Below are 22,535 nucleotides of genomic sequence, written 5' to 3'. Positions count from 1 at the left end.
CATAACACTGCAGAGACAAACAGAGGGGATTGGGTAGTCTGTATCGCAAGCACATGCACGACTAACGCATTCTGTAGATCCTGTGAATCCCATAAATAGCTTTTGCTGTAGGAATCGTTTGCTTCCAACGCTCATATATCGCACATTAAACATGGTACTTAAACAGTCTCATTATTCTGACTTGTAAAAAAATAAAATGGTTTGGATGCAGATGGTGTTTCTGTTAAATAGATGAAACTCTGCTGCCAAAGGTGCCTGGCTATTTTAACTTTCATTCTCTTCCCCGGTAAAGCGTGATAAGACAATGCTCAGTCACCTTGTGCTGCGCCAGCTGCGTCTTGATTTTGTCTGGATCGTTGGCAATTTCCACTTCTGAATCCAGAGTCTTCTCAGATTCGTCCAACCACTCCATCAGTTTATTCCAAGTTTCATGGAACTAATGAAGGATAAAGAAACAAATAAAGCATTTTGAAAAAGGTATGATTTCACTTGATTTATGGCAGAGTCATGTTACATGTTCAGATGATTAGCTTTTCAGGCCCAAGGAACAGAAAAGGCCCACACTAATGACTGTGCTGTAATAAGCTGAAGACAGAATAAGAAACATGCTTGATATACTATTTCCAGAGCTTTCCAATGAAAAAAAGTCCTTAGAGAAGTGAAACAAAGTCCATTTAGTCCATACCTGTTTGGCCCTCTTCCTGGCATCATCCAGCAGACGACCTCGCTCAACAGACCGCTGCACCAGCTTCTCCCAGCGGCCTTGCACGCTGAGCAGCAGGTTCTTGATCAGGACCACATCCTGTTTCTGGCTGAAGTACTTCAAATGGGTTCCTGTCTTGTCCAGTTCAATGATGTGTTCCCTGTGGGAGTTCACCTCTGTCACAAACATCTGCACAGCCCAGAGAGGAGAGAGGTTTAGGTCAGGTGTTATAATATCAAAAGGGAGTACAGGCTTTTAAATTGACAGAGGAAGTAATGTTATTCATGTGTGCTAATGAGCTTTGTTCTGAATGATAATAAAACAGATGGAGTCATTAAGTCAATGTTGGCTTGATGGCAAAGCTGAATGATGATTAAGTTAACATAAGTGCTATTTTATATATGACACTGATATAACTTATACTTTTTCACTGGCTAAAGAAATGACGCACTATCATAGCAGCTGGATAAAAGCTGAGAACTGCTTAAAAACGCTCCAACTTAGCTTCAGGAAAAAAAGCAATCGTGTCATTAGCACTTTTATTTGACTTCAGAGGCTGTGTAACCCTCCTCTCTGTACAAACATTACCTTATGTTCATCAATCTGAAACATGATGGTGTCCAGTATGAGGGAGGCAGGGGAAACCATGTTCAGCGTCTGCTCTGCTTGGGTGAGCCAGTTGATGAAGTCCTGCAGAGAATTGTGGAAATCCGTGGCCAGGGTCAAGGCTTCTTCTAGTTTCACCTGTAGACACAACACATCATTAGGCTCCACCATACATAGTGACGGAAATAATCCTGTTGTCTTTTCTCTCTAAACAGAGCACTATTATGACCTGTACCCTGCTGCTGAAAACAAACCGCTTGGTTGCCATAACACTAGATAAAGAGAAGGGGAAAAAAACAATTACACTTCAATTGTGCCGAAAATGACCTCCGTTTAAACGGAGGAAGTTAACATCTCTGGAGAGGCTGATGGGGAAGCAGAAATGGAATGATGAGCTTTTAATTGAATGAGCGAAACATCCACAGTGACTTCATTGCTGGAAAACATCCATTTGCTACAGCATCATCAATGCTATAGTTAATGACATTACAAACCTGATGAGAGTTATGGGTAATACCGTGTTCCTCTCATATACTGTGGGTCATGTTGAGAGTCTTGTTAAATAAAGACTTGTAATTTAACAGTCACTACTTATTGTATTATTTGAATAAACTCTTTTCTGCTTGGAAAATGTGCCCGACTCACTCGACATTGCTTAAGTGTCACATTGCTTGAGAGAGTTTGGCCAGCAGCTGAAACTCTGTGCGGCTCTAAGATTTACCAGACTTTGAATTCCTGGGAACAGGACCAAAGTAAATAGGATGCAAAAGCAAAATGGTACAGCAAACTCTCAAGCAGCCAGAATGAGAAGCTCCATATCTGGGGTGAGAGTAATGAGGGAGAGAAGATTGATCTTTTTTGCCATGTTAAATGATGATGTTTATTTATTGTAGCAACAAAAGTGAATAAAATGTTGTCCCAAAGGAATAACATAAATAAGATTTCCGAAAGAACAACATAGTAATTGATGAGTCTCTATTTTGGCTCAAATATTAGCTTTTTTTTTTAGATTTATTTATTTTATGCACTTGTCAAGTGTTCACTGTGGCAACATACGAGAGAAGACCGCAGTTGTTCCACGCTGACTCAGACAGTAACTCGCCTGCTGTGATCTACAGTGTAACCACATCCTGTGTGTCACTGCCAGCATGCCGTCCTTACACCATTCATTATCGGCACTGGGATTAGAGGCTTACAGGCATGGCTCAAGTGTATGTCAGCGATCTCTCACTGGGACCTAAAGCTAAAGTTGTGAATCATCAAGCCGAGAGCAGTGTAAGTCTACCGTCCTCACCACAACTCTTAACTGCATACCTTTCTCTCCACAACCTTCCCCTGCACGGTTTCCCATTTGTCCTTCAGGTTGGCGAGGTCCTGCTCCGTGTTGCTGTCTGGACCCTCGGGTGTTATGGCGAGCAGTTGTTGACCCTTGTTCATCAGCTCCTGGTACAGCTCCTCCTTTACCTCGAAGGCAGAACACAACTCCTGCAAGACAACAAGACACAATGACATGAGGGGAGCGGTGCTTTCGTCAAAGAGACTACATTACAGCTCTGCTTTAGTTTGGGATAACAATATGAGAGTCTGAAGTGTGTGTAATGAATTTGTTAGTGCACTTTATTTTTATGTTAGTCTAAATCCACTCTAAAAATGGTGAAGAATTAGACTCTCAGAGGCATGTTCCCACGAGTGATCCCTCTGTTTTTGGTTCCATAAAATTTCAATACTAATGCTTCTTCAGGCAGAGTTTGTTGTGAAAATGTCTCGTGTTTCTCCATTAGAGAAAAGGAAAACAAAAAAGGGAGACATTCCTAAATTCATTATAGTCAGACATGGCTGAATCAATTTGAAACGCTTTAAAAGGCTTTTTGTCTTCTTCTGCAGGGGGGTGCAAGTAGTGTATTTTGCAATGTCATTTAATTTTCACACTTCAGATAAAACACAGAAAAGACATCGCCGTCTCCTTACCAGCCTGCCATCTGTATACAGCCTTTCATATTGTTAAATACATACCAGATGGGTGTTAAGCTGCTCCCGGGCCGTGTCTGGTAAGCCTCCCACAGCCTTTGATGCCAACAGCTGACGTTCCGTGTCTTTCAGCCATTGCTGCATATCTTCTATCTCACCATGGAAACCTTGGGCCTACAACACAATACAACCTAAGTCAGGACAAAAGGTGTCATACACACTCATTGTTAGCAACCTATTGCTCAGAGAGGAGGATGTCGGAGTTATTAATTCATTCATTTAGCAACCAAAAGTGTCTATATTTGGTATTCAGCAGTATAAATTAAAAAGCCAAAAAATTTAACAAAATAAAGCCGCTGATCACAAATAAAGTGTTGCTGTTAAAATGTTGTAAGTTAACTGGGTTCCAAATGAAATCTTCTTTGATTGGATTTTTTTGGCATTTTTTTATGGTGAATACTCTCATCCTGGGATGGATTATGTGTTTTAAAGGAACTTTTCAATTTTGTTTTGAATAAAAATCTAAATCCAGGAAGAAGGTCAAAGTTATGAATAGAAAAGGAATGAGGTGGGGGGGCAGAGATGGAGATCACCCAAAACAATTCATGACTTTGACATAACTTACTTGCTCCCCTAGGAGAGCCTACTACATTGTGATGAAAATAATTTTTCATACAGTACCTGAAGCAGAGCGCTCTCTAGCTGTTGCTTCCTCTGCCCTGACTTCTCCAGGATGGCTTTCCACCGCTGGTTCAGGTTCTCCAGTTTGCTCTGCAGACCAGAAGCTTCCTCTCCAGCGCTGCTCTCCACCAGATCATTACCGGCCTTATTGACTGTCTCAACTGTCGCCTTATGAGCCAACACATCATTCTGGAGAACCTGTAGAGTTAAAGCAGCCAGAAATGGCGAGATGTTGGGCGGATGGATCTGAAGCACGAAGGACAAAACTAAGTCTGCATGTGTAAAAGTGCAACAATTCAGGATGATGAATCTACTGCCTCCTTGTTCTTTTTCTAAAGCTCATTTGCTAAACCCATGGTTATTTAAAGGTACCTTTTTATTTGAATTTGCATGGAGAAAAAAAACTACTTTTGTCGTACATGATGCTTGGCGAGCTCTATCTCGACAGCTTTGGGGTCTCCTCCAGCCTTCCTCTGGTCATTGAGCAGCTCCTCGGTGTGGCTCATCCAGGCCAGAACCTCGTCCAGTGCGTGCTGGAACTGGCCCAGTGCCAGAAGGCCTCCCTCCAGTTTGTGCTGGATTAAGGACATATTAAACCATTAGATATTGCAGCGTGTGAAAGCACTTGACATGCATAACACACATAATATTCCACAGCCTGTTTGATCCATTGTTGAGTCTTTTTTATAGTCCATAAGGAACTATTTAAATTCATAGAGCGTTATTACATACTGTATTTAAACAGCATAGTGCCACATTGAATAGTGTGAATGAGGCTTTCCCTCTACATGTTTCCCTTTTCTGACCTGTCGGCTGATGATCTTCTCATCCAGGTTTTCCCAGAGCATCTTGAGCTCAGACATTGGCTCCTGGATGGCGCCGCGATCGGCCTCCTCCGTCACCTTTTTCAGCAAGAGGCCTGCCTGGTGGTTCAGGCGCTCCATCTCAATCTGCAGCTGGTACGCCTCTCCTTTGAACTCCTGATACATACAGCACATACAGTGGTACAACCCAATCAGTCAACACAAGTACAAAGCTTTGTGGACAATACATCTGGACCTACTGACTATGCCTTTTCAGCACAAGATTTGTCTTACTGTACATCCAAGACAATGTGACTACTTTATCAAGCTGCTTTTACAGAGCTTTTGTACCAACTGGGACAAGTTATATGAATCAAGCACTGAACACAAACACAGCTGGTATGTTACAGAGCCTTTGTAGCACTGCAGTAAAGTTAAAGAAGTACATTAATAAGAGCATAAGTGAATTATAAGAATATTCTGCTGTTATGCAAATACAACACTTTACCTTGAGTTCTACCATCTGCTGCTTGACAGTTTCCAGGTCTGTGCCTACAGGTGACATTGAATCCAGTTTGTTCTCCAGAATATCCACCCAGTCAAACATACCCTGCGTACAAGGTGGGTAACCATTGTTACTAAGAGGAAACAAAGCTTAGTGCACAGGGAGTCATGTTTCACATCTAGTGTCATGTTATGCACCAAATCTCACGGTTGGTCTATATAGTTGACATATTAGGTAAACACATAAAAACACACAAAAAAAATGAAAAATAAGCCTTAAACTTAAATACTATCATCTTATGAAGTGTGATCCTTAAAGTTGGTCAAATGAAATCAGCCGTGAAGAGGACTCCTACTTTCCTACTATGAAAAGATCTTAGAAGAACTTTATACACAAGTTCAAGTTTGAGCCAAATTTAGTGCAGCACTGTGGTTGGTGTTTATTGTTTCCAAATGAATAGGTCCCTCATAAAATATTGTATCACTTCAATCGTGTGCAATAAAAAAGCCCTGTAATCTGTGGTTTCATCTGAGGGCCTTAAAAGTTGTGTTTAACTTTTAAATGCATGTACATGTCTCCATGAACAATTTCATTTTAGAATAAGTTATACAATAAAGACAAACAAAAATCAACTAATGAAAAAAGTCTGTTGCATCAGTAACATTAGGATTTGGGGTAGGTTTCAGAAGCTTTGAAAACATATTACTGTGTCACACTGCATTCAGAGAATTACTTCAGATTATTCCTTTCAAATACAATGAAGCTATGATCAAAGTACCTGCAGGCCATCCTGGAACTGCACAGCAGCCTGCATGGCTTCTTCCAGCCTCTCTACTCTCTCCTTCCAAGTCTTATTGAGATTTTCCCATGCTGAATTCACCTGGAAAAATAACACAAGTACTTCACCACAAGCCATATGGAAACTCCAGAGTACCAGCAATTAAAATAGAAAAACTATGTCTCTGTAAAGATAGTTTTAAATGTTATTTATTACCTCATCAATGCTTTTCTTTATCACAGGTTTATCAGGTTCCCCGCAGGCAGTCATAAGCTCTGCACCCTGGGTTTGAACCACATCCAGCTCTTCCTGCAGCCCATCAATCTCCTCCTTAAATCCCTGTAGAAACAAAAGGCAGTTGTTAAAACAAAGAAAGGCTCCTTAAGTTTTAATTACCCATTGGTTGAATTCATAATTTAATTTTGGGCATCTGTCTACCTCGACAAACTCCTGCTGCTGTTTGACGACTGAAGGATCAACTCCGGGCTCCTCCAGCTCTCTTAGCAAGTCCTGGCTGTCTTTGATGGTGACGATGAGAGCGCAGTGGTCGCACCAGAACTTGTCTGCCAGGTCCATCACATCCAGCAGCTTTGCCTCGCGCTCCTCCAGTAAGGCCTGGATGTCGTTCCAGAGGAACACCATCTGGTCCAGTTTGTCTTGTACAACTTGAGGGGGTAAACAAAACATGAATATACAATAAATCAATTAACAACATAAAATGTGAAATACAAACAGAAGACCACAAATATCAGCATGTATTCATCAGCTGTGAGTGATGGGGAAAACATCTAACACATTCACAGGTTTTAATGAGAAACTGCTTGGTCTCTTGGTCTTGCTTTGTACCTAAAACAAGAATAGCATTCCCTTTAAAGCCACACCTGGAGGAAAGCTTTTGGAATCCATCGAACAAAAACGTCTGATCCAAAACTCAAACTTAGATTTTCAGCCAAGAATTTTAAGAATGTTTGCACATGTTTTGATAGGGGAAGAACTAAAGGTTTGGCCAGTGATTGTGTTTAGTATGCCTCTGATATTTTTCCTACTGTTAACCTTTGTTATGTTATTTGTCTAATTGGGTCTTATAATTATCCCACAGCCATATTATGGTGTAACCATTCTAACTGGATTCAATTAAATAAAAAAGAAAGGGAATACAATTAAATTTAAAAAAATAAGATAATATAATATGTACCATACCTTTGGCAGACATGTCCTTGTCTGCTCCTACAGATCGTGCAATCATCTCCTCGCCTCGCTGCCTCAGTGTCTCATAAGAGGGCTGAAGCTTCTCCAAATCCACAGAGACAGATTTATTTTCAGTAATCTGCTCCCTGATCTTGTCAACCTCCACTGAGATGGACGGAGGCTGCCGCAGGCGTTCAGCAATCCGTTCCAGGGATTCCAGCATCGGGTCAATTTTATCATGGAACTGGTGGAGAACGAGGAGAGGAAACACCTTAGTTTGTTTTTATACTTCATATAGTAATATCAGTAAAGAAAGCTGGGAACATGTTTAACTCGTGTTACAGAAAGACACTGCACTATAACAAGAAACAATCCTGTAAAACCTATTTGTTATTCAGTTATATAATCAGTTATATTGTACATATTTCTTAGTCTTTTATATATTTAATGTAATATGTATTATACATTTATGTCCTTGACTGTTGCAGTAGTTTGCTTTATTGTTAATTTCATTTTAGTATGTTTACTGTATGTACTAAACAAGACAAGTTCTCTGTAATTGAAAACTGATATTATTTGTAAAACTAAAAAATGTGTGACGAGTAGAGTGTTGGATTGACAAAACAAGATATTTGAGGACGTCAACCTGAGTTCTGGAAAATTGTGATGGAAATGTTCCACTATTTTCTGAAATTTCATAGAATTAATCGATAATTCAAGAAAATACTGTCATTAGTAATCAATGAATGAGATTAATTAAAAATATTAATTTGTTGCAGCCCTCATACAAAATGATCATGATTCATAAAGCTTTAGATGGTAAAACATGGTCATCATGTAAAAAGCTACTATGTTATAACTACTTATCGACTCTATTTGAACCCAATAGTATAGTTATTTATTTTCAAACAGCAAAATGGCTTTATTATATTAGACAATGTTAGCTTAATGGCAGATTGTTAACATTTAAACAAGGAATTTCTTTAAATTGTTGGATGGCTGGACAGGGCCCATGGAAACACTGTGAGCAGCAATTTCTTGAAACTTTGTTATGACATCAAATTGAATATGTAAAATGGGAACAACTGCTCCTCACCTGGGTGGATTTGGAGATGGCCTCATCCAGAGTAGCAGCTCTCTGCTTGACATCAGCCTTGAGTTTGGTGTAAAGTTGGTCTGTAGCTGTGTACTTCTCTCTGATGGGCACTCCCTCCACTGGGCTGATTTCAAGTAACTGAGGTCCGGTCTTATTCATCTTGTCGATGTGGGGCTTGTGCTCGGCAATCAGCTCACGCATTTGCTGGAGAGGATATGACACATTAAGTTTTTCATTGCTTAAATAAAAGTGTTGTACTGAACATCTGCCTCTGTTGGCATCTTACCCTCAGCTCCTCTTGCTGCTGCCTGAGTGTTTCATACTCGATGGAGGGTGGAGGCAGCTGGCTGAAGGCGCCCAAGGTTTCCTGAAGCCACGGCCACATCTCCTCACATGTCTCCCAGAACTGACTGGCCAGAGACTGGGCTCGTTCCAGCTGCAGATAGCGCTCCGAGTTCAGCTGACTGACAATGCCGTACTGATCCAAGAGTGTCTGGGTCCTGGCCTGATTGAAAACCAAGAAGATGCATTAACTTATGTACATCATCTTAATGAATACTTCTTTCAAATTATAAATTAATTCTTTTCACCTTCAAGATTTCTTTCTCCTCTGGGTTTTTGGTGTTCATGATGGCCTTTCCTGTTTTCACAATATCGTCCACAGCATCTTTGTGCCTCATAATGTCCATGGAGAAGATCTGGAAAACCGGTAGAGTGAGTTTGGCTGGACTTTACAAAACAAAACCGCTGTGTTTACTGTATTTTGTTCAAAGGAAGGCCTGTGTCAACACACACACACACACACACACACACACACACACACACACACACGCTGACCTTCTGTGCTTGGAGCTGGGCTGTGGTTTGGTCCTTCTCCAGCCTGATCTCGCCCATCGACAGCAACTTCCTCTCAGCTTCAGTCAGCCAGGAGAGTTCAGCGTCTGCTGCCTGTTCAAACTGGAAACAGACAAAAAAATCATTGACATTTTCCATTGCTGAAAATGTTTAAACTCCTAATTAAATACGGAAATTAAAGTAGAAGATGAACAATTAAATGAAAACAAAAAAACTGAAAGAGAAAACGAATAAAAAAAGCGGTTAATCAGTTTCTCTGGTTTACCTGCTGTGACTTGAGTATATCAGCGTTGATCTGGTCGACCTGCTGGCTGACGGTGTCGCAGACGGCTCTGTACCGCTCATTATCCTCAGTCACCAGCTTGTCCAGACCCTCACGAGCGTGCCAGGGGATCAGATCCAAGAGAGAGCTGCTTAACTCATTCAGCTTGTCCATCACAGGTTTTTGGTCCTTACTTTCCTTCAACAACGCCTGGACAAGATTACATGACAGACAGAACACCAACTTAAGCATAGTGAATGTACAGATGTGTTTTTGTAAAGTGGCTCACTGAGTGTTAGAGGTATTTCATGTTAATGATCACATTTGGTATTAATTTAGTTCTCAAACTTTTATTGTAGAAACTCTTACCTTCTGCCTGCTTTGTGCATGAATGAGCTGCTCACCCACTGGCTTCTGATCAGCAAAAGCGCTGACCTCAGCCTCTACTTTCTCGAGCCAGGAGCTCAGGTCCTCATGGGTATGCTGCAGCTTAGTAGAGAGACTCCAAACCCGCTCCAATGTCTTTAAACTGCTGTCACTCAAAGAGTTGATCTCAGCGTACTTTGTTTTTATTCCGTCCAGTTTGCCTTGGATAACAACCACCTCATCACCTATAAATAGAAAGTAAAATATTATATATTGAAGGAGTTTCATATTATTGCTTTAGTGTAAGGAAGTACAGTGAGCTGCTAGCTTGGCTGAACACAGAGAACAGAAGCAAGAGTCATATAAGCAGCATTCTGCACAAATTCTGATGTTTTAATGACAAAATGGTGTTTGAAGCCACATATTTCAAAGAAAGAACGCATGTTAAAAAGAAATTACATACACAATTCTGATAAGTAAAAGAATAGTTCGACATTTTGGGAATGCTGGATAAGAGAAGACTGGTGGTGATATCTTCTCTGTAATTCTCAGCAAAAAAGCAAATAACTTCATAAAATGTTGAAATATTTCTTAAAATAAGCTGGCAGAGATGACACTACCAGTGCTTTCCAAAAATTAGATTTTAACTAATTTTGTCAAAAACACTTTGTCTACTGTTAAACTGCTCCTAAAATAAGAACAGAAACCTTATGATCTGTATTACAAAGACAGAATTGTTTGCTGAGATTTAACTGTATGAACTGCGATGTCAGACATGCCTGTTGTTTGCTTCAGAAGCTCCATCCCATTAGAGATGGCTTGGTCAACATTCTTCTTCCTCAACTCAATATCACTTTGTAGTGCCTAAAAGGAAACCACAACCTTAGAAAGTCATTGAGAGTGAAAACAAACTTCCCACTGTAAACAATGCATGGCCCACAAATCAATAAAATCAACTGAAACGTGAATAATGCAACTGAAATGAAAGCACAACATAATGTGTGGCCTGAGGAGGAGTGTATACCCGTTGTTCTGCCAGCTGCTTTTCAAGAACATCTATTTTGTAGTCCTCCACAGACACTTCGCTCAGCCTCGCGTGCACCTCGTTGAGCCAGTTCATGAGGGCCACTTCGTCCTCTCCAAAAACCTGGGCGTTTGCCAGAGCCTGTTGCAGCATCTCAGCTTTTCTTCTGCATCGCTCCTGGAGCTCTATGTAACTGGCCTGGGTGGCGTCCAGTTTGGACTGAACAAACTCCTTTTCGTCAACTGAGCTCACAGTTTTGAGCATGTGACCCAGACTGACGGCATGTAACAGGTCTTTACTGTGATTCATAATCTCCTCCTCTAAGGCCTGACCACAGGGAATGGGAAACAAACCAAGGAAATGTGACACAAACACCAAACACACAAACAAAAATATAAAAACTGAAATGAATGACAAACGGAATAGGAAATAATGAAATGCACAAACTTAAAAGTAACTAGCAAAATAAATGAAACTCAATTCAGATGGACATAACTGATTGGGTCATACAAATACCAAAACATATGGTAATGAAGTAAAAAGATGGATATTACCTTATGCTGAGAGATCTGATCTTCCAGCTTAGACGTCTCAGTGCCGATGGGTTCAGAGTTGGTTAGGTGTTTCTCTGTAGCGGCCAGCCACTCGCTCAGGGGCTCTAGGGTCTCGTGGAACTGCTGAGTGATCACTAAGATGCTCTCCAGTTGCTTGTGCCTGACACATTTATGTAGATAGTAACAACAGTGGATTAGGAGCAAAGTACAGTAATGGACATAGTCAAAGTGACAAATGTATGGACATTTCTAGAAATACAGTTATTCTGAGAGTCAGATGAGTAGATCGATACCACTCTTATGTCTCAGAGTGGTAACAATCTTCGCATCTAACTCTTTGCAAGAAAGCAAATAAGTGCATTTTTCTGTTGCTATTACTATTCCTTTAAGCTTCAGTAGGAGGGAAGGAAATGTGAATTTAGGAGTTTGACATTCTTTATAGGTTTTGAATATTCCCAGATCCAAATCCAGGCAAAAACACAAATTCAATTAAGGGATAAAAAACACTTTATATCTTAGGAAAACTTTTCATTTGCAAGTTTTAACTCTGAAGCACACTGAAGCACTGCATTTAGAAGGACTTTTAACATTGCAGGTTTATACAGACCTGTTTTCAGCCTTCTTGAGCAGAGTGTCCCACCTCTGCCCCAGGCATCCGATCTCTTTTGCAAGCTTCTCTTTATCCACAGACTCTGCCCGTTCTGCAACCTTCTCTCCCTCTTTTTTTATCAGCTCCACTGTTGGCTTTCTGTCATCCAGCAGTCTCTGTAAGAGCTGTCAAAGGCAAACAAAGGAGGAGAGTTATTAGGCGCCTTTAACATGTTCTGACCGCGAGCATTGCTTGATGGTGAAAAACAGTAAATCTAACAGGCACAAATAAAGTGTCCATTAAACTAAAAGCTTTGTGTACCACACTCGTGTTTAACAATGGATGTCAATTAAATAAAACGAATGGCGTTTTGAAGTGGAAAGATTAAACAGTTAGTGTGTTTTAATATGTTTGTATACGTGATAACCGGCTTACTTTCTGCTCTTGTATCTGTGCCTTGACCACTTTGAACTCTGCAGATGGAGGTTTTTGATTGGCCACGAGTTCCTCTGTGTCAGTCAACCAGCTGAGCAGTGACTCCAGAGCATCCTGGAACCTCCCACAATGCAACAGGGCTTCGTGCAGCTGGGCTGAACGCTCAGCAATCTGCAGACCACATGGTAAATATAGATGTCACCTGTTTTAAAGCCAACTACAAACTGCACCCAGTAACTCATCAAAGGATAACACTATATCGGATAGTAAGAACGGATGACTCATCACACTGACAATATTTCTTTAAACTTTCACTAAAGACCAATATTCAAAAGCAAAGATCAACCAGTCGGACCGGTAGTATAAAACAAAACCTTTTTATTGAGGGTATTCCACTTTGTGTTGACTTCCTCCACGTCATCCTCAAGCTTCTTGGTGCTGGTACCTTTGGCAGCGTTTTGGATCAGACCATGGCCAAGGGAGCTGATGTCTTGAAGCTGAGTCTGCAACGGATCAATGTCCTCTTTCTGGAAAGCCTAAAGACAAATCAGAATAAATATTTCATAAGTGCTCACATTACAATGCCATACGTTTTATTTGGAGGTTCATTTAACAGACTGGATTTCTGTTCCAATTGTAAAGACCAGAGATTTCATAATGCATTCATTTTTTTATTACATTGTTCGGAACTAGACCAAATTAAAGTTGTAATTAATTCTGAATAATTCCTCTTTGACAGTAAGAGTTTGATTACAATGTTGCTCCCTGTCACGACTGTCTTCAAATAATTTTGTGTTACTGAGCTTTACACAAACCCATAACATCTGGAAATCTGAAACATATCAAAAATGTAACAATAATACATGAATAAATGAAATAGAATGATCAAGATCTAGTTTTTATAGGACAGAAAGTCCAAAATTATACCAGGAAGTCATCCCGAATCCAGAGAAACGATTGCCACGACATCACCTCAGGTTTGGTGTTAAAAATCCAGCTGACATAAACAACTCTCTAACCAGGCAGCAGTTTCTAGGAAAGCATAGTTAACATTTAACACACAGCTGTGCACAATCACAGGCTGAGCTAGTGGGCAAAACCTATATCATATCATGTAATCAGACATAAGTAAAACACCAAGCCAGCAACTGGGAAAAACTCATCCACAGAGACGTATGATAGTGAAACATGTGCTGGACCATATATGAACAAAACTCAGAAATGAAGGAAGAAGCTATTGTTGGGCACCTGTGGGGAGAAATAGCCTATAGGGTCCATTTCAGGACATGCAGCGATGGCATTCAGTAAGGCCTCTATCTCCTGCTCTCCTGCATGCTGGAACGTCTGTAAACTTTTCGGCAGACAGGCCTCCACTGATTGCAGAAACTCCTCCAGCTCCTCCATGTTGTATTTGGACGCCTCTTGTTGGACAGTACACGTTTCTGTTTGCTGGCGGCTGTCTATGGGTAGAGTTACAGAGTTTCCATATGTCTCAGGCTGTGTCACCACCACACTGACCAACTCACAGTCGTCCTGAGATGACACATCCTCTAACAGCTCAGCAGTGGAAAGCTCATCATAGTCTGTTAAAGTCCTGGAACGCCACCCCGATTTTTCGTTTTGAGACCTGGAGGCTGACCCTGAAGATAACCTCCCTGTGGAGTATTTGTATTCTCCATTGCTGAGGGTATCCTTTTCATTTAGATCCACCACACCCGATTCTGTTTGTCGCAGCTCCTGGACCAAGCTGCTGCTGTGGTAAAGAGAGCGGTTGTCCCTCTCAGGTGAGAAGGGGAACTCCTCCTGCCCTGAGCTGAGCGATCGCCCAGTTCTCAGGTCCCCGGACATATGCATCGCCTCTGAAGACGAGAGGCTCCTTGTACTGGGGCCTACTCTTTTGTGGGATCTATGAGCATGTCGCTCCTTCTCCACAGTCGGACTGTACAGACCCGAGTCCTCTTCAGATGTCAGTGAGCTAGTCATACTCTGCCCTTTCCTGCCATTGATCAACCCCGGCCTCTCCACACTCCCAGAACATAAGGTACCACTGCGGCTCGCATACTCGCCCATGTTAGTTGGGGCAAAAGTCCGCCATGAACGACGATGATGTGGATGATCCTTTTTCTCTCCTCCCTGGAGACGTGACTTGGGCAGCACTGTATCAGTAGCCCTGATTATGTGCCCATTGAGCTTAAGTCTATCAAAGACGACACGTCCGTCCAGCATGACAGGTTTCCGGGTTCGGAGCTCAAATGAACTGGAAGTTGAGAGAGCTCCATTTCCACACATGCTGCTGAGGTCTAACGTGCGGTGAGTGTAAGGTAAGGTGCTTGTGAAGTGCCGGGATGAAAGGCTGCCTTTAGAGCCCGAGTCTATCTGCTCGTTGAGCCGGACGGTGTCATAAATGGACCTCTGGGGCACATAGCAGTCATCAATGTTCAAGTCCTCCTCCTCCCCCTTCCCCACACAGGAAGGGTTTTGTCTGAGGCAATCTGGTCTGCTCAGCGGTTTGCCCATGCTAAAACAATTGTCAATACTCACTACAAAGAAAACATTAAGGATGTAGTGAAATCCTTTGAGGTATATGTTGCTTTAGTGCACGCGGAGTAATTTAAAAAGGAGCACAATTTGACCCCTTGACATGAGGAGCAATCGTGTCTAAAATCAAAAATGTTCTCCTCTTTAAAATGAGGAGTTAACAAATAAATACTAAAAATAAAATCCACAATTTAAAATGTTCTTTTAAAAATGATGGACATATAATGGATTAAGTCGAACTAGTTAAAAAAAATAAAGGCTTTAGAAATACAGATATGGCAAACAATATAAAAATCTCAAACAAATGCTAAGACTGTATAACAGCTTCATATTCTGTAGTAGGAATGAAAATCCAGTCATTCAATACAGTCACCTATCCAAAAAATATTCCTCTAGGTTCTTCTCTGTACGTTGCCAAAACTTAATCCCTATTCCTCTGGTCCAAAGTGCTTCTTTTCCCCTGAAATCTTCGCAGCATCCATGCGAGCTAAAGGAAAATCTTCAGTGCAAAGTGAAAATATCCACAGGCAAATCCAGCAGGCTCTACCAAAAGCTGTGGGCAGTTCTGAGGAGAGCTGGTACTCCTGGATAAACAAAAAAGCCTGCCCTTTCTCTCTCATCGCTCCCTTGCAATGACAGACACCCTCCTGGCAGAGGGTTTCATGCCCCGCCCCCGCTCATTATTCAGACAACATCTGCCACAACTCCATTTGTGCTGAGAGCTGCTCCGGCACATGTTGATTGGTGGACACATGACCCCCCCCCACCCCCCCCCCCCCTCCTTTCTAATTCTCCCTTATGTCAGCATGGCCCATATGACTTCACTTCTAAGCCATCTTCTGCATCCTGACACAATCACTCACTTTTCGTTTTTTTTCTTCTTTTATTTCAGTGACTCAGGGAATGGAGAGGGGAAGCGATACGCACCAGCTTTTATACTTCACAAAAAAAAACCTAGACCAGCAGGCAGCTCGCACTCTGATGACATCACACTATTCTGAAATAGATACACACTTTTCCTTTTTTCTCTCTTTGCCCTCTGTTTTCTTCTTGTGGACGGTTGCTGTGGACCCTGCAGATATTCTTAATTACTGTGGAATGCTGAGGGAGGCATAGGTCGCAGGTAATTTAACACTGACGGCTCTGCCAAATGCATGAAGGCGTTTTTTATGTCCAGTGACCGGGGTAGGAGAAGAAAGGAGAATAGGGGAGATAATGAAAGGAATTTATTTTTGTTTCCTGGATTGTCTACACCACAGTGGCTCGGTAAGGAGCTGAACAATCCTAACTTCTTTGTCCTGATCTGCATGCATGAGGAGATGGAAAGAGGACGCTGGCAGAGATAAATAAACAGTTAGGATCTAGTGGGATTTTAAAAAGGATGTTCAGCCACTGAAACCTGCATACTTTTTAAATAATCAGGCTTTTTCCTGGCTGCTGCAAGTCCTTTGTCCCCCCTATCCCATATATCTATATACCATAAATATATTTTATGCTTTGTGAACTTTACAGAAATTGTGAATGCTGCATTTTATTTAAGCACTGCACACAACAGCGCAAAGGCAGCTAAGAGCCAAACTTGAGTCACACAGGGAGAAACGTGCTTTCTATGGAAAAGTGATAATTAATATTATCTTTAAATCAGATCTTTTGCTTTTGTTCTTTTTATTTGTATTAAGCTGTAACTCTTACAATGCAATACAATGAAGGAAAACTCAAGGAGGAGAGCTTCCTGGATTATTAACTGACTTGTTAACTGACTTGTTTGCATTAATAGTTAACTACAAAAATGTTCATAATCAATTAAATGTGCTAATTTTTTTCTTTAGTAATCAGTAAATAATTTGATCTGAAAAAAAGTGACATATGTCAGGTTGACATATTTAAATAGCTTGTTTTGTCTGACCAAAAGATATTTTGCTATGAAAATCAGCAAATATACACTTTTGCTAGAAGCAACAACCGTGGGAAAACATAATCACCTGACCTGTATAGCAACTATCCCACAGAAGTCTCATGTTTCACTTGAAGAGTGTATCATTTCTATGTGGCAGTGAGTCAGCGACACCGCGTGCTCACAATGACACTTTTTGCCCTCATTAACTTCAATGGACCGGGTTAGCTACAGTATGATTCAGATGGTAGAAACTCCTTCCCGAATTTGTAAGAGACACTGATGTAATGTCTGAGAGAAAAGACACCCACGCCAACCCCCAGTGGTGTTGAATCACTAGAGCTGCCCTTTAAGGTACACATTAAGATATACACACACCAGGACTCCCTCAGCCAAGCTCATGCAAATCTCAAGTGAAAAACAAGAGTAAACACATGAAGTCAGGCATGTCTCTTTCAAAACTTGACCTAAAATGGTAACAGCACATAAAAGAGACCAATCCAAGCGCTGTCTTTCTCTGTTTATTTCTTTCGCAACAGCTGCCAATAAAGCCCACTTACCTACAGAAACAAGAGTCTGATCCACTGAACATAAAACAGAATATGACACAATCATCTAATGTTTTCATGCTGCAACTGAATAAAGAAACAAATCAAGTCCTGATACTGCTTGGCTTTGGCAATTCTCCTCCTGATGTATTGGTACGAATGAGTACAAAGGGGTTTTTCCACCAGCGACTAAGGGCCGTATATGCCCTCTCAACCCAGACTGACAAAGAGGGGGTAAAACATGCACCATGACAACGCTGCTCAGCAACTATTTGAATCAATCACTTCTTTTAATAGTTTCCCTGCAAGGCGTTTAAACCAAACTCCACACAACAAGCTGACACCCCCGCTACCCCCATGATATTTCAATCCATGTATCTCTTGGATGTAGCCCTCCTGCATAAGTGCAGCACCCCTCGTAATTAAAAAAAAAATCCCTTGACCTACATTTTAGGACAGATCTGTGTCATTTGCCTATACTCGGCTGTTTACATTGTTCCATAGTAATGGCTATCTAATACGATAAATGAAGAAGTGTGTCATAACGTCACCTCTAAATATAGGTTAATCCTCTTTTGGAAAACTCCACAGGAATTTTTTAGGCTTTGAAAATATTTTGCATCTGTCTGTAAATCTTGCTAATGGCCCCTTGTTTTATCCCTCACTGATAACAACAAATACCTCCATTTATAGACAATATGGAGAGTCAGAGGAATTGAAAACAGACCATTACGACAATTAGGAAGCTGTGTGGTATGCTTGTAGTACTGCATATATGATTACCTTTAGTAACTGTACATGTTTAGTCCAAACATTCATACTACAATACACAAAAGCCTAAACAATAATCTATATAATCTGGGATTATATTGTTCACTGGCATTTGGGCTGCTTTGCACCAGCTATAAAATCTACTACAAGTGTGTGTCTTCATATTACCACAAGCCTTGATGGTTGCTCAGCCCAGCAGTAAATACTGGAACCATCACTTTACTAGCTGGTGTCTATGTCAACATAGTCAAATTAACACCAGGCTATAACAAGTTTAGAGCCCAAGATAATGTCAGGCGGTGAAGGTTCAGGCGTCAAAGAACAACAATATCGATGTTAAGAGATCAGGATGCAGGCCCAGCTTCATTATTGGGACCATTGAATCAAGTGACGCCCTGCTGGTGACCACCTGGCTGTGACGGTCCATCCCTCCTGCACCATCACTGCATATGGGCCGCAGCTCTTTTGTTAACACCAGATGCCCTTAATGAACCAGCCGCCCCAGAGGATTGCCATGTATATAGCAAGTGTGCTCAGTGAAGAGCCTGCTGGTAATCTGCCCCGATGCAAGGTTTTGTGGCTAGACAGACAGCATCTAAAACATTTACATTTTCAAATATATAAATGAAAGCAGAGATTAATTCATATACTATGAATTCATTATTTAACAGGCTGACAAATGCTGTGTTCAAAGTAACAATATAAAGAGCATTTGTCAATAACTGCGTGTTTGAATACCAAAAAGGACTTTTGTCTAAGTGTCCACAATCGTTGGATAAAAGGAAAGATAATATTACATTTAAATACTGAATTCCATCAACCAATCAAATGTATGCATGTTCAGATTTCTATTATCTGATTTTAAAAGAAAGGCTTTTCTCAAATTAGTTTCAGTTTAACTATATGTGAACAAATTGTAAGAGCACATGAGTTGATAATAATGTTTGTGCAATATGTTGGGTCTAATTCGGAATTTGTTCCCTCATTATTCTTACTAACCCCAAAAGACTGCAAATTATTTTAAACCTCTCTCTGATTCAATGTTACATAGCTGTAATTCAGTTGACATCTATGTTAGCTAAAACGATTAGTCAATTAATCAACAGAACATTATTCAGAAACTATTTTAATAACTGATTTATCGTTTGAGTAATTTTTAAGTAAAAACAATCTAAACTCTTGTTTAAGCTTCTTAAATGTGAAAATGTGATGCTTTTCCTTGTCTTGTCATTATAGTAAATTGAATATTTTGTAGGTCGGACAAAACAAGACATTTGATGACATCCCCTTTTTATGTTATATAAGATAATTGTGAAAATAATCAGCAGATTAATCAATTGTTTAAAATAGAGATCTTCAACAGGGGGTCCGGGACCCCTAGGGGGTCCTCAGAGTTACTACAGGGGGGCCTCCAAATTATTGTTAATATTTGAAATTTTTTTCAAAAATCAAAAAGTCTTAACATGAATCCAACATATTATTAGCAAATATAAATCCCCATTGATGACAGTTAACAAGGATTCACTGTGCCACATGTACGGTTAACATTAAAAGATGATTTATAAAATCATGCTGACAATTATTACTTCAATAGCTTAGTATACTATGCACAAAAAAGGTATGTAAAGGCTTTAGGCCGCCCTACACTTTATTGTAGGCCCAGTTTAATATGCAACTTCATTTTTTACAATATTAGTAGTAGGGGGTCCCTGCTCCGTCTTTCTTTCAGTTAAGGGGTCCTTGGCTTAAAAAACATTGAAGAACCTGGTTTAAAATAATCATTAGTGGCAGCCCTAATCTATATCGGAAATAAAGTTTATGCAAAAAAGACAAAAACAAGGGTAACTGCTGCTGTGATTTTACAAATAGTCTATCATCCAACACAATCACTTATCATTATTTAACCAATTGAATTCAATGAAATTCCATGTTTAGGCCTAAATAACAAAATAAATGTTAAATTGAGGATACCATACCTTAAAGGCCTCCAGCTGTTGGTTGATGACATCTGTCTCCATGCCGACTGCCTCCTGCGACGCCTCCTTGCCCACAGCACTGCAAAGTTTATCTTCCACTTGGCGGAGTTTACCATACAACTCCTCCAGTTTGGTGAGAGTGCTCTGCACCTGCAGCTCTCGGCCTTTAGCCCTGTCCAACAGTTTTCCACACTGCTTACTCAGAGCATCCAGATCCCTCTTCAGGCCTAACAGGTCGGGTGAGGTTTCAGTCTCTAGCATCTTCTTACAGCTGTCTCCAGCATTGGCCGTGTTGGCCATCAGCTCTTGCAGCTTAACCACAAAGCTCTGAATGCTGTCCTGCTGTTCTTTAAGAGTGCCCAAGTCAAGATCCACAGGAGCCATGCTGTCCAGTTCATCATCCAGGTCTGTGAATCGGGTAAACATCTCACGGATACGGTTTTGGAACTGCCCAATACCCTGCAGTTTACCCTCCATGACTTGGCACGTCTCCTCCAGTTTCTTGTTAAGGGTGCTGTAGTCTTTTTCCACGCTGTCAGCCTGCAGTAAGAGGTCTGTAACTCCATCAGCATCAGGGACATCAACCACAAGCTCCTTGGCCAAGGTCTTTAGGTGCTCTACTTGGTTCTGCACTCCCTCTAAACTCTTCTGCTGGGCTTTCATGTTGGTCAGGTTCTTGTTGCTGTGTGCCTGCACTCCCTGTGACTCATAGGCATCCACCTGCTTCTTAGCCCCCTCAAGCTGACCCTTTGCTTCTTTATAGGCATCATTAAATTCCTTAACTGTGTGTGAAACCTTCTCCAGAGACTCCCTTTTGCTCTGCAGACTTTCCACTATATTGTCCACTCTTTTGCCAATGCTAGCTTTCTCCTCTTTGACAGCTTCAGTGTCTGTGTTGGCCACCTCAAGAAGGCCATCTGCAACCGTGTTGAGCTGCTCCACCATCCCTCTGTGCTTGTCGACATCCTTCTGGAGAGCTTTAACCTGAGAAATTGAGCTCTCCACAGCGATCGGATCAACAGTGAGTTTAACTCGGCCCTCACTAGCTTCACACTCTTGGATCCAAGAGCTGAGCTTCTCTGCATGCTCCCGATACTTCAAAGATTTTTGCAGAGCAGTCTGAAGTTTGTCAGCTTGCTCCACACAGCTCTTCTTCACCTCCTCCCAGTTGGAAGAGAGCGTAGTCAGCTGCCCTTGTAGTGCCAACTTTTCTGCACCATCAGTGTTCTGCAGAAGCGTCTCCCCTTCACCGGTGATTGTGTTATAAGCTTTCTCATGTTCACTGAGAGCTTTTTGGAGTTTAGTGTGCTCCTCAAGGGTTTGTTGCAGGATGTCCACTTTGGCAGAGATGGGCTGGGGCTTAGACTGTTCCTGGAGCTTCTCACCCAGCCATGACTGGAAGTCTTTGGAGGTCTGATGGAACTGCTGAGAGCTGGCAAAGGTTGAGTTGAGCTGCTCAATCCGTTTTGCTACAACAGAGAAATGTGGCAATTAGTGAGTTAAAGGCTGCAACACCTCTTGTGCAAAAAGTGGAACCAAAACGTAGCTAGGAATATTGTTGCATATGACTTTTTTATTCCACATTTCTGATATACTTTAGTGGGCAGTCATGGTAAACGATACAAGCCAAATATAAAATTAATAATAAAAACAGTTGTCAAAAAGCCCGAGTTTGAATACTTTACAAGAGCGATTGTGATTACTACAATTTAGCCTGTTGGGAAGTTGTTGTCATAGAATACATATATTTTAGTGTGACTCAACACAAATAGAATGTTTCTTTCTTTCCAAACATTACATTACATTATTAGGTTAGGTTAAAAGGCGGACCTGCTTTCTCTTCCAGCTGTTTGAAAGGCTTGCTGACATTCTCCAGCTGCCTGACCAAGTCAGCTTTGAGATAGTCCTCAGTCACCATCGCTGTTAGCTCTGCGTTGATGGCCTCAGCCTCCTTCAGTTTCTTCCTCTCGTCTCTCAGCTGTGCTGAGATGTTATGGACATCCTCCAATTGCTTCTTCACAGCATCGGGCTGGGTGCTGTGGCCCTGATGGTTGGTGAGTTGATTCTCCAGCTGAGTGGCAGTCTGACTGACACTCCTCAGTAAATTCTGAAACTGCCCTGTCTTTACCACAGCCTGGTCGATGAGGCTGTCTCGCTGGTCCAGCTTTCCTGTGAGGCCTTGCCACTTCTGGGTGACGCCAGCGAGCTGCTCCCTCACCAGCTTCCCACTTGAGGGGTCCTGGTTGCCTAAGGAGCTCAGGATGGCAGAGGCAGCTTCCTCCAGTTGCTCATATTGAGGTTTTCGGCTCTTAAATTCATTCTGGAGGATCTGGATGACAAAAATCAGTCAAGATGAACATTCCTTCAGAAAACCACATAACATTCTGGTTCTTTA

General features: G+C 41.3%; 1 protein-coding gene across 29 annotated transcripts in view; it reads right to left on the bottom strand.

The window, feature by feature from the left end:
* The window catches only part of dst (dystonin), a 108,242-nt gene that overhangs the window by 13,643 nt on the left and 72,064 nt on the right, over positions 1-22,535 (bottom strand). For 26 of the 29 annotated variants that reach the window (XM_035992709.1, XM_035992703.1, XM_035992712.1 and 23 more), the window contains 27 exons: positions 21,971-22,469; positions 20,141-21,609; positions 12,788-12,949; positions 12,414-12,584; positions 11,997-12,163; positions 11,390-11,549; positions 10,836-11,162; positions 10,591-10,675; positions 9,815-10,056; positions 9,449-9,655; positions 9,166-9,285; positions 8,919-9,026; positions 8,615-8,833; positions 8,329-8,532; positions 7,245-7,476; positions 6,483-6,709; positions 6,261-6,383; positions 6,045-6,146; positions 5,270-5,371; positions 4,765-4,938; positions 4,378-4,533; positions 3,959-4,156; positions 3,323-3,451; positions 2,624-2,794; positions 1,292-1,447; positions 686-892; positions 317-436 (listed from right to left, as the gene is read on the bottom strand). In XM_035992709.1, coding sequence (XP_035848602.1) covers positions 317-436; positions 686-892; positions 1,292-1,447; positions 2,624-2,794; positions 3,323-3,451; positions 3,959-4,156; positions 4,378-4,533; positions 4,765-4,938; positions 5,270-5,371; positions 6,045-6,146; positions 6,261-6,383; positions 6,483-6,709; positions 7,245-7,476; positions 8,329-8,532; positions 8,615-8,833; positions 8,919-9,026; positions 9,166-9,285; positions 9,449-9,655; positions 9,815-10,056; positions 10,591-10,675; positions 10,836-11,162; positions 11,390-11,549; positions 11,997-12,163; positions 12,414-12,584; positions 12,788-12,949; positions 20,141-21,609; positions 21,971-22,469 — 6,237 coding nt within the window. The remainder of the gene's footprint in view (positions 1-316; positions 437-685; positions 893-1,291; positions 1,448-2,623; positions 2,795-3,322; positions 3,452-3,958; positions 4,157-4,377; positions 4,534-4,764; positions 4,939-5,269; positions 5,372-6,044; positions 6,147-6,260; positions 6,384-6,482; positions 6,710-7,244; positions 7,477-8,328; positions 8,533-8,614; positions 8,834-8,918; positions 9,027-9,165; positions 9,286-9,448; positions 9,656-9,814; positions 10,057-10,590; positions 10,676-10,835; positions 11,163-11,389; positions 11,550-11,996; positions 12,164-12,413; positions 12,585-12,787; positions 12,950-20,140; positions 21,610-21,970; positions 22,470-22,535) is intronic. The other 3 variants (XM_035992717.1, XM_035992722.1, XM_035992730.1) reach the window with 1 other exon arrangement.

This window comes from Sander lucioperca, chromosome 15, assembly GCF_008315115.2.
Source record: "Sander lucioperca isolate FBNREF2018 chromosome 15, SLUC_FBN_1.2, whole genome shotgun sequence".
NCBI lineage: Eukaryota > Metazoa > Chordata > Actinopteri > Perciformes > Percidae > Sander > Sander lucioperca.
Note: the sequence above shows the minus strand (reverse complement) of the source record. Positions and strands in the feature narration are given on the sequence as shown.